The sequence below is a fragment of the Cydia strobilella genome, chromosome 3, assembly GCF_947568885.1.
Source record: "Cydia strobilella chromosome 3, ilCydStro3.1, whole genome shotgun sequence".
NCBI lineage: Eukaryota > Metazoa > Arthropoda > Insecta > Lepidoptera > Tortricidae > Cydia > Cydia strobilella.
The window spans coordinates 8,452,513-8,465,106 of record NC_086043.1 but is presented as its reverse complement, the minus strand read 5'-3'; the positions used below and the strand labels follow the sequence as shown (position 1 = coordinate 8,465,106).

Sequence of the window (12,594 nt, the reverse complement as noted above, 5' to 3'; positions counted from 1 at the left end):
AAGAATACCGGCCAGTACTACACCAGTAGGAATACACCGGTTTATGGTGTGTTCCTGGATTTATCAAAGGCATTCGACCTTGTATCATATGATATGTTATGGGCCAAGTTACGGAATGAGACAAGTGTTCCTAAGGAAGTGATAGCTCTGTTTAAATATTGGTATTTACATCAAAATAATTCTGTGAGATGGGGTAACACGATCTCGAGTCACTATAATCTGATGTGTGGAGTAAGACAGGGTGGGCTGTCTTCTCCCAAACTGTTTAATTTATACGTCAACCAACTCATCGAGGAGCTGAGCAGTACCTATGCCGGATGCCGCATTGACGGAGTCGCCGCCAACAATTACAGTTACGCTGACGACATGGTGCTGCTCGGCCCTTCAATCGACGCAATGAGGAGGCTGATTAATATATGTGAATCCTATGCTGTGACCCATGGACTCAGGTATAATGTTAAAAAGAGCGAGGTGATGATTTTTAAAGCTGGTAGAAAAAGCTACCCGACTGTACCGCTAGTGACACTCTACGATGTCCCTTTAAACCTTTTCACTAAGTTCAAGTACCTGGGTCACTGGGTAACTGACGACCAGAGTGACGACTTGGATATTGAGCGAGAGCGTAGGTCGTTGGCTGTCCGATGTAACATGTTGGCCCGCCGGTTCGCGAAATGTACTGTACAAGTAAAGACTACACTTTTCAACGCGTACTGTCAGTCATTCTACACATGCAGCCTGTGGACCAACTATACGCAGAGGGCATACAACGGCCTACGCGTCCAATATAATAACGCGTTCCGGGTGTTGATGGGGTTGCCGCGATTTTGTAGTGCCTCTGGTATGTTTGCGGAGGCACAAGTTGACAGCTTTGCGGCGATAATGCGCAAGAGGTGCGCTTCACTGATGAGTCGCCTGCGCGGCAGCCCCAACAGCATTCTGGGCGTGTTCATGGAGCGCGAAAATGGCCCCATGCTCAACCGTTGGCAGGGGCTGCATGCACTCGCCGTCTAGTTTTTAGTTTTAGTTTTTAGTTTTTATGCGCTACTAACACAAGTAATAAGATTGTAATGTTTGCTAACCATGTATGGACCTTTTAGTCCGCAATATATGATTTTTATTTTATTTTATTTAAATTCCGACGTTTCAGCTGAGTTTCACCAGCTGCAGTCACGGAAAGACTGTCACAGTGTGTTTCCGTATAATTAAATATGTAGTGTCAAATTAATGTCTCCAAACTCGCGTACCTAATCAAACCGAGATGGAATTGTGTAGTTTGCCTTCTCTTTCAGTCACATTTTTTGGTCGAAGACGTACGAAAAACGGATTTAGCCCCTTTTAGTATATTTCCATTATTTTCCATGACGGGTACACGTCGAACGGCTAGGCTTAGCCCGGCCCGATCAATGTGAATTGTACATAATATTGCACGCACGGTCCGCTGCGGCGCGAAGCAGGCGATGGCCCACACGCGGATCTCCACGCCCATGAAGAACTGCTTGCCGCTCATGTCCCACACGCCCTGGTTGTTGTACAGTCACCCGTGCCTACTGTATAGTGTACGTACTTGAGCGCGTCCTCGCGCACGGTCCGCTGCGGCGCGAAGCAGGCGATGGCCCACACGCGGATCTCCACGCCCATGAAGAACTGCTTGCCGCTCATGTCCCACACGCCCTGGTTGTTGTACAGTCACCCGTGCCTACTGTATAGTGTACGTACTTGAGCGCGTCCTCGCGCACGGTCCGCTGCGGCGCGAAGCAGGCGATGGCCCACACGCGGATCTCCACGCCCATGAAGAACTGCTTGCCGCTCATGTCCCACACGCCCTGGTTGTTGTACAGTCACCCGTGCCTACTGTATAGTGTACGTACTTGAGCGCGTCCTCGCGCACGGTCCGCTGCGGCGCGAAGCAGGCGATGGCCCACACGCGGATCTCCACGCCCATGAAGAACTGCTTGCCGCTCATGTCCCACACGCCCTGGTTGTTGTACAGTCACCCGTGCCTACTGTATAGTGTACGTACTTGAGCGCGTCCTCGCGCACGGTCCGCTGCGGCGCGAAGCAGGCGATGGCCCACACGCGGATCTCCACGCCCATGAAGAACTGCTTGCCGCGCATATCCCACACGCCCTGGTTGGGTAGCGCCTGATGAACAAGAACGAACGCACACCAGTTAGCCAACATGTTCATTGAAATTAAAGAAAAACCTACCAAGGGTCTAGAAATTCTATTGATTCTACCTTTAACCTACCACTAAAATCTGTTAAATAAATTAATGCTGATAATAGTTTGTGTACAGTTATATGTATGACATTGACATTACTTAGAAGGAGATACTTGAGAACTTACATTACTGCGTCAAGTGCATTAATTGATTAGACGCAATTCTATCTAGAAGTCGTATAGTATATTTGATAGGTCATTGTCGATCACTGGGGAAACCATGTAGATACCTACCTATAGTCACGTTTCGGAGTCAAACACCATACTTTGACTACAATAACATTGGAATAAGAAATTGTACAGGTGGAATTAATGTGTATGTAAATTCCTTGTATGAAATCTCATGAAATAAAACTATGATGTACCTTCCTAAGCAACAAAGTACGTATTTAAAAATATAAACGCAGTTGTTCATTTATTTAAGAACATAGTCGTGTACATGCCAAGTCTAACATGTGTTCATCTCCCTTCCCTATCTAATTGTATACAGTAAGAGCTCGTTCCCACTATGTCGGATGTCGGGACGACTTTTAATCGGGTGTCGGCGCCTCTGTTCACACTAGTCGGCTGTCGGGACGATTTTTAATCGGGTGTCGGTGCCATTGTTCACACTAGTCGGCTGTCGGCCACGACCGCAGCTGGTGCCATTTAAGGTTCTCATTTGACGCGCGGGAGGCACAGGGGGTGCGGCGCGGGCGGGGTCGGTCCGACATCCAACATCATGTGAACAGCGCCGCCGACACGATTTTTTTCCGGACGGAGGGCTGACAAAACACACAATATTTTATGTCGGATCCGACACAAAATCGTTGTCGTTCGTGTGTGAATAGCTTCATATAAAATGTTCTGCCGCTACGACACCAGATTAAAAATCGTTCCGACATCCGACATAGTGGGAACGAGCTCTAACGCCTCGCCCACGAAACGCTGCACTACTGCGTACACGCCCTACGATTACGTAGATCGCCAATCATTTGTTATAAGCCTTTATAATTATAAGGCAGAGGGAATATACAGAGTGATCAATCCAAATGGGCCAGTATGGAGAAGTCAGGAACTATGAGAGATAGCGAAATCTGTTCTTAGGAACCATGGCTTCGATTTTAGATTTAATAATAATATTAATAATGACATTCAAACTTTGTTTTAAACTCTCATACATAACAGGGAATCGAACCTGGTCAATATTCTTTATGTAATCGCGTGTAGTATTTGTTTATATCGCTGTCGCTTTCGTAAAAACTAGTGCCCACGTCAATTCTTGGGATTGGTTGCCAAGCGGACCCCAGGCTCCCATGAGCCGAGGCAAAATGCCGGGACAACGCGAGGAAGATGATGATGGCATTCAATTTTTTCTAAATTTTTATTCAAATTTCAGGATCATTAACATTATACAAACAAATACTACACGCGATTACATAAAGAATATTGACCAGGTTCGATTCCCGGTTATGTATGAGAGTTAAAAAAAAAGTTTGAATGTCATTATTATTAAATATAAAATCGAAGCCATGGTTTCTAAGAACAGATTTCGCTATCTCTCATAGTTTCGGACTTCTCCATACTGACCCATTTGGATTGATCATCCTGTATATTATATTACCCACATGATTTTGAACTTTGTTCAAAGAGATAGGATTAAATTTTGCATAATTTCTGATGCATAATGACTTATGCCTTATAAAGGGTTAACCAATAGTAATAAAGTGTCGCACGCACCTGGCCGCCGAGCGAGGAGACGCGGCCGCCGTACTGCAGCTTGGGCGGCGGCAGCACGCGCCCGCGCACCTCCATCATGTTGTTGGAGATGGTCAGCCCAAACTCCTTCACGTACAGGTCCGTGTTGAAGTTCGCGCGGCGCACTAAGTTGTTGATTTCACGCTCCCTGTATAGTTTTATAGGATTCAGTTAAAACAAGATCACAGATCGACTAAACTTTGGAGCTTATAACTTAAGACAACGCGTTATCCCCGCACATACATAGACCGGTTTCTATGATGCGATGTCTTTGTACGAGTATATGAAATGTAATATGTTATGGTTTATGGTGTATGTAATCTGTGTACAAAATAATTGATTGGTATGCACAGGGTAGAAAACGACAGTGTACAAAGTAGGTAGTTGTCGCACTCATTCGTTTCTCGCGTCCCGGCTATTGTGGCGCACGCTCAGGGCAAAAGTTTTGGCAACTTTAAATATGTATCATTTTAGGCAAATATAAATATGTTCTGATGAATTTCTAATTTTTGGTTTTTATGCTGAATCCCTATTCCTACATAACTAAACTATTCCTGAAATCACAAGTTTAAAACTTAACAATTTACATAAAAACAATTGTTAGTGTTTGTAAATTTCCGCAACAGTTTTATTTCCTGCTAATGTTATCAATAGTAGTAATGTAAATTTCCTTTTAATCTTTTCCTTAACAAGGCCAAAAATTTCCTCAAAACATACCTATCGGGTGCCGAGCGGGCCGTGGCTTTGATCATGGTAGATGTTTGCATGTCCGTCAGTTTCTTGATACATCTCTGTCCTGGGACAATGTTGCACACCTCCAGGGGCAAGTATGTGTGCTTGTGTTCCTGTCCGACTTGCAGGCAGGGTAAATGTGGATATCTTAACTTCATTTTGTATTTGTCTAGGAAATATTTCGCGACTGTACATTCAACAGTTTGTCCATTCTCTAGTTGCAACGGGAATCTGTGGAAATGAGGGATTTTATTATTTATTTCAATCTAGATTACAAGTGAATAAAAACTTGAAACGTCACATATTAACTTTTATCACTAAATGTACTGTACTTACTTATTTAGGTTGCACTATTTTAACACATTTGGTCGTAAGTCACTGGTATTTTAAAAGTATGCCAAAATTCAGCTTAATTAGATACCAACAAGTTTATGTCATATGATATTGTCATCAATATAATTTAATTTAAAATAATCTATTTCAAATAAATGGAAATTATAAATTCCTATGTAAAGAATATAAAAATATAATAAATTATTTATACATGGATATAATAATAAATAAATAAATATTATAGGACATTCTTACACAGATTGACTAAGTACACAGGTTAGCCCAAGGAGGCTTGTGTTATGGATACTCAGACAATGATATATATAATGTATAAATACTTAAATACATAGAAAACACCCATGACTCAGGAATAAATATCTGTGCACATCACTCAAATAAATGCCCTTCCCGGGATTCGAACCCAGGACCATCGGCTTCACAGGTAGGGTCACTACCCACTAGGCCATACCGGTTGCCTTATATATCATGTCCCTATTTTGCTAAAGTAACTAGTCAAGGAACTCAAGGATAATAGCTGCAACTATAACACATACTTGCTGCTACAGAGGGTACAGATTCATATCAGGGAGACTATAAACATGATCAATATATTTTGTTATCAGACAGTAAAACACCACATTTTTTGTAATAAAACTGAGGAAAAGGTTGATACCGTCAGGTGACAAGCAAAAGTCACTAATTACTGAAAAATAAATAAATAAAAATCAACCTTATTCGGATAATTATACAGTTCACTATGGCTATGAACTTGTGGTGGTACTTAGTGACTTTTGCTTGTCACCCAACAACATATACTTACGATTGCATTTGTGCGGGCCGCCGCGTTACGTTGCATACGCGGTATTTCCTCTTCATGGTGCCACAATGAGTGATCTCGATTTTCAAACCCTTTATTTCTTTTGTGAATTTCACTCTTTGTGAATCAGTCAATGGTTTTCTTTGGTCATTAATATCTCGAATGTCTAATACTTCACACATAAATTCTATGACAGGTTGAGCCTTGTAAAATGCAGTGGCAGATACTGAAAACAAATAATCAAATTGAATATAGTTACTTTATAACTTAACTACCTACTAAACCTTCATGGGCCAAAAATTTTTTTTCTGTTATTTGCTGTAAATTTGGCTTCTTTATTATAAACATGTACTATAAAATTTATATTTTAATAACCTATTACAATGTTCTAGGATGAGAAGTATTACAAAATATTTGTTGATAAACAAAAGTAAGTAAACAGTTTATAAACAAAATATTAGCTGAGTATCTCACCATCAATATTAAGCATCATTTTCCATTGGCTTGGTCTCACTGACTGATGGAAACCAAACCAGACTTCTCGGCCACCACCCAGGGGATGATAATAGCCTTCGGGTGACGAGAAGAATGAGCGCCCCACTGGGGTGTACATCATTGATGGCAGGTGCCTCATTACTACATCCAATGCTAAAATGGCATCATATGGTATCTGTCTTGTTCGACCTTCTAAAGCCTCTTCTAATGCAAACAATGAAACCTGAAATAAATAATAGGGACTGTTCACTCACTATACTGCACTGCACTTCCTACCTTTTATAATGAAACACTTCACTTGACATTTTAATACTCATTTATTCCTTTTATAACATAGGAATTAGAGTCGGCCGGACAATTCCCCGGCCCTATTTCTCTTTACCCTAAAACTCATTTATTCCGAAACCAAATTTACTATATACGGGGCTGTGGAAAAATCTTAACAGCGCGAAGCAGCCGACAGGACAGCGACATCTATTGTGAAATTGGGCAACTCTAAAAACTAAACATTACTACATTCAACATTATCGGCCCCCAAGGACGACTTGTCCTTCATAAAGAAACATGTAAACAAAAACAACGAGAATAGTAAAGTAAGCTACACGTAAAATCTACATGAATCAATAGTAAAAGGGTTAAATTACACAGTGAAACTCAAATAGAGCTATTCTTCAAAAACTAAAACACATTAAACTTCTTAACAGACTATAGTTAAGGATCCAGAGGTAGAGGGCAAATTTTAGCAATGGGCCTACGAAAAGTACCATTCTTTAATTTTAACGTAACCACTCGTGTTAAACCATCTCTACCGGGATGCTTATCTATTATACGACCTAACAACCACTTTCCGGGAGGGAGTCTTTCATCCTTGACCAAAACTACTGTTCCAATATCAGGATCAGGATTAGTAACGGTCCATTTATACCGGTTTTGTAGTGTTGTTAAATATTCAGAACTCCAACGAGTCCAAAGCGATTGCAACATCCTTTGGAGCAAACGGGATACTGGCACAGTTGTGAGACTTTCTTCCGGAACAGTGATAGGAGCTTCACCTATAAGAAAATGTCCCGGTGTAATTGGAGAAGCATCATCAATCGAGTTACTAACGGGAGTTAACGGTCGAAAATTTACACAAGACTCCACTTGAGTCAACAGTGTGGAATACTCTTCGAACGTAAGAAGAGTCTGCCCGATAACACGCTTAAGGTGAGACTTGATCGATTTCACACCAGCTTCCCAAAGTCCACCAAAATGTGGTGAGCCAGGAGGAATAAAGTGCCATGTAGTTTGGTCATTTGCCAAAATCTCTGATATTTCTCCAACTACTTCTGAGTTCCTATTCCTAAACATAGTGTCAAGCTCTTTCGAGGCTCCAATGAAGTTGGTACCACAGTCGCTCCACAGATCACTACAATGACCGCGTCTACAAGTGAAACGACGAAAAGCGGCAATAAAGGCAGCCGTGGACAAGTCACTCACAAGTTCTAAATGAATGGCCTTGGTCACGGTGCACACAAACAAAGCAATATAAGCTTTACAAGTGCGTTGACATCTACCAGGGTACAATTTTAACTGGACTGGACCAGCAAAATCCACTCCACTTTTACGGAAGGGCTTATCTGGCGTTACACGACACGCAGGTAACTGACCCATCAATCGGTTGATCGGTGTTGCAGACTGTTTAAAACAAGGGATACATTTATGAATAACTTTCCTAACTAAATTCTTAGCACCGATTATCCAATATTTGCAACGAATTCCATTGAGAGTCAGTTGAGGACCTCCGTGCAAACAATGAATATGAGCATCATTCACAATTAAAATAGCTAAATAACACTTAGAGGTTAGAACGACAGGTGATTTTGTATCAAAGTGTACATTTGCATTACGTATACGTCCTGTAACTCGAATAATACCATTTTCATCAATAAACGGGGCCAGGGGTCGGAAACCGGTATTTGTTCCAGACAAATCTTGTGAGTACGCCAACGAACAATGAGATCTCGTAAGTCTTGCAATAGTGATGGTCCGATGAGTAATTCGTCGTTCAGAGATGAGCCATTTGACGGCTGTGCAGTCCCATCAAAGACAACACGCAGCTTTGTTGTGCTGCTGGATTCTCTTATCACAGCGTGGTGTGGGAGATGGTAGACTTTGTGAGTTGGCTTATGTTGTGGGTCTACATCTTCTAAATGATTCAGCTTCTGATATTGATCTATGAAGTCCGCATAATCTTTCTGAAATTTAGGCTTATTTGCAAATATTTTCTCCATGTGCATTAGTCTCTGTAGTGTGATATGTCGAGAATCGCCTAAGTTCTTTTCGTGGTCATCTTCAAACGGTAAGTGTACGACGTAACGACCACCTTCTTGTCTGGAGTGAGTTTCTTTATAGTGCTCTTCACATTGTGTCTCAAGATGTTTCATCGGTTTTTCATGAGGCTTGTACTCTTCAGTCTCCCAGAATTTGCGTAGGAGTTGATCTACCTCGATAAGTGCGTGATGTGCTACAATATTGTGAGGTGGCAGATCGCTTCGTGGTTTAGACGCTCCAGAGACAAACCATCCGAGTTTCGAGTTTTGTGCTATAAGCTTGTCATCGTTATATTTGTGAAGTCCGTCTAGCAAAATAAATGCATAGACCTCGGCGCCCAGTAGAACATCAATAGGTCCCGGGGATTGCATGTGAGGGTCCGCTAGTTGCAATTTGAGGGTAACCAACTATTAATCTTCGAGAGTACGTGAGCGTCAACTTGCATTACACAGTGAGTGTCTATCGGTGAGTGAATATCTAAGTTAACGACGTGTCGTGGCAGTGTAGCTTGATTTTCAAGACCTGTGATATTAGCTGGATGGAAAGTCTTCTTCAGTCGCAGCAGTTGCACTGCAGACTCCGTAATGAAGGTGCCTTCTGAGCCTTGGTCAATAAGGGTTCTAAGTTGTACGAGAGAACCACTGCTATCCTTCAAATATATCTGTGCTGTGGCTAATATCACTTGTTTGCCTTTTTGTGAAACCTTCAGACTTGTGAGTTCCTTAATTTGTGTGTCTTCAGATTCTGTGGGTGTCTCCATCGTGACTGTATTCGCAGTTATACTCTGGTAATGCAAAAGCGTATGGTGTTTGCGATTACAGGTTCTACATGTGGCTTGTCTACAGTTCCGTATGGAATGTCTTTTGACAAGGCAATTGAAGCATAAGTTGTTGTTCTTTACAAATTCTTTACGTTGATCTATGTCGAGTTGTGCAAATTCAGTGCAGTGACAGATGTAGTGACTTTTCTTACAATATGTGCATTCCGTATCGACTTCAGCAATGAAAGATCTCACATTCTTTATTTTTGGTGCAGTAGCTGGTTGTTGAAATGTGGTCTCTTTCCTATCTTTCTTTTGTGTCGCTTGTACCATTTCCATCGCTCTGAATCGTCCCTCTAAGTATGATGTGAGCTTGTTATAAGTGGGTAACTCTATAGAAGATCCAAGTGATTGCTCCCAAGCTTTGTGAGTTTCACTATCTAACTTGGATACCACAATATGCATGATAATCGAATCGCAAGTAGTTATGTCAATCTTCAAATTCGTTAGACTACTGAGACACTGGTTTGTAGTATCAAGAAGATCCTTGAGGCCTTTAGAGCATTCGTATGTGAGTTTCTTCTGATTGAGCAGGCGATTCAGTATGGTATTAGCTATCACTCTATCATTGCTGTAGCGGCAGCCTAAGGCGTTCCAAGCCTTCCCATAATTGGCAGCTGTGAGTTCGAAATGACGGACGACATGTTCGGCTTCACCCTTCAAGCTTGACCTCAAATAATGATGCTTGTGTGTGTCACTATTGTGTACCATAGAGATAAACAAATCCTTGAAGTGCATCCATTCTTGGTAAAGGAGGTTTATCGGTGGGAGTTTACTCTTTGTGACAACTTGAGGTTGAGATGCATGAGGCACTTGAGGTGAGGCACCTTCTTGAATTGTGACAGATTCCGTCAGTTCCAATAAACTAGTCTTGAACTCCATATAGAAATCTTCGACATCATTATAGTGCTTTCAGTTCCTTTTTCTCTTCAACGTTTACTGAAGACTTCAGAATTTCTCGGTGTTCAGTAAGGAATTGATTCCAGTACTCTTCTAGCGACTCTATGCGTATTTTCAAGTAACTTGCTGTGTAACGCGTTGACGAAGTTTTCTTATGATTAGTGAGAAGTCTTTTAATCTGACTAAAAAGTTCTTCTTGTGATGCTATGTTAGCCATTATTGTTTAAAATTTGCTAAGTGAATGACAGATTTCAAAGTCTATTTTTATTCTAAGTTTATTTTCAAACACAATTTTTCAAAGTAATTTTTCAACCGAAATTACGCTATGTCCAAGAATCCACAAAATCGACTAAGTTTCTGTGTTTGTTACCGCGAAAATTAACTAAGTCTTTGACACTTCACATTTATTTCCACTGTCACTGTACTCACGATTATCCTATGTTCCGAATGACCAATGTTCACTCACTATACTGCACTGCACTTCCTACCTTTTGTAATGAAACACTTCACTTGGCAACTTAATACTCATTTATTCCGAAACCAAATTTACTATATACGGGGCTGTGGAAAAATCTTAACAGCGCGAAGCAGCCGACAGAACAGCGACATCTATTGTGAAATTGGGCAACTCTAAAAACTAAACATTACTACATTCAACAGGGACATCAACTTACAAATCGTTTATTTACCATACATTTTTAGAGTTCCGTACCCGAAGGGTAAAAACGGGAATCATAATTAAACATACTAATCACAAATAAAAGGAATATATGAAATAACAATTACCTGAGCTACCCATTTGATTGTCACTCGAAAAACTCTATCCTTGCCTTCTCCAGGCAAGATGACTTCCAGTTCTACTCTATCATTGCCAATGGGCAGAGGATCTCTTGTGTAAAGGTTATTCCTGCCATCAAACACTGGCTTGAGGGCACCAAATATCTTATTATAACAATGAACCATAGTCTCTACAATTTCTCTATTCACCTAAAAGAAATACATAATATTTGGTTTTGATTACAAAATTGTTTACATAATATTTCAATTAATCTCAAAATATCAGAAATCACTTAATGGACTGATTTATTACCTTCCGTGGACACTTATCTGGTTGTATATTAACATCATAGTGATGGACATATCCTCGCGGCATGGATATTTGAAAGTGATTTGCTCTAAGCATGATGGGCCTCCCCTCGTGGCCGAGATTGGGACGCCGCGGGCATGTGAGCACGGGCAGGTCTGGCGGCGGCGCGGCGACGGGCGACACGAGCGCCATGGTGCCCGTGCCCGGCGCCACGGCGGCGCCCGGCGTGCCCGTGGTGGCCACCGCGCTGGCGGCCCCGGGCGCCGTGCCCGTCGTCCCCGCCGCCGTGCTCACCCCTCCCGTCACACCCACTGTACCACCACTCGTTTCCCCCGCTGGAGCTACACCAAATAATTCAAATTTGAACACCGTACACCAAAGATACACAATTATAATATGTAATGGTTTATGCTACATAATGGTAATATTTAGGGCAATCAAACAAAGGACGTGCTGTGCTTCTTTACTAGTTCAAGAAGCGATCACTTAAACATGTGTATACTAACGTTGACCAACGGGGTACATCTTGTTTACTGATTAAATTAACGTAAAGTGTAAAATTAACAAATGTACGAGCTCCTCGTGCTGAATTTGCTATAATGTGATCAATTTAACGATGTGGATAATGTCTGCTATAAATTGACGTCTGCTGCGTTGATTTGACAATTACTCGACCATAGAGCAAATTCAGCAAATGTCTTTGATGCTCGATGCTATTTAATAGTTATAACACACTACCGCACCGCACCAAGGTCACAGTGCGCCACACCCCAAGAGCCTGACACTCTTTGATAGAGAAAAATAGTCTTATTAAGATTCCTATAAGAGGAAAGAGAAAATAGTGCCATGCTTTGTCCTTATCACTGACCGGGTGGCAGCATAGGTAGGAGGCGATGGCGAAATACCGAAATTTATAAAAGTGAAAGAGAAAAAATCCTATGCTGCCCAAATTTTATATGAATATACTTTTTCCTGGTCGCTCGGTGGCGCGTCTATAAATACTTGTATATACTAATTATACTATTAGTATATACAATACCACACCCATTAGTGAGAACGAGAAAAAGATATTTTCTTCTCGCTCTCACTTATGGGTGCGGGTTGGTGCGGGTGGCACAAGGTTTCTGTATACGATCCATC

At 41.6% G+C, this 12,594-nt stretch overlaps 1 protein-coding gene across 1 annotated transcript in view; it reads right to left on the bottom strand.

Moving 5' to 3' along the window:
* Positions 1-12,121, bottom strand: part of LOC134755804 (protein argonaute-2) — a 28,697-nt gene extending 16,576 nt beyond the window's left edge. Inside the window, exons 1-8 of the mRNA XM_063692413.1 lie at positions 11,961-12,121; positions 11,458-11,795; positions 11,154-11,354; positions 6,314-6,557; positions 5,843-6,065; positions 4,675-4,920; positions 3,940-4,105; positions 2,021-2,142 (exon numbers count right to left, since the gene is read on the bottom strand). Coding sequence (XP_063548483.1) covers positions 2,021-2,142; positions 3,940-4,105; positions 4,675-4,920; positions 5,843-6,065; positions 6,314-6,557; positions 11,154-11,354; positions 11,458-11,795; positions 11,961-11,979 — 1,559 coding nt within the window. The 5' untranslated portion in view covers positions 11,980-12,121. The remainder of the gene's footprint in view (positions 1-2,020; positions 2,143-3,939; positions 4,106-4,674; positions 4,921-5,842; positions 6,066-6,313; positions 6,558-11,153; positions 11,355-11,457; positions 11,796-11,960) is intronic.
* Between the last annotated feature and the right edge of the window lie 473 nt (positions 12,122-12,594).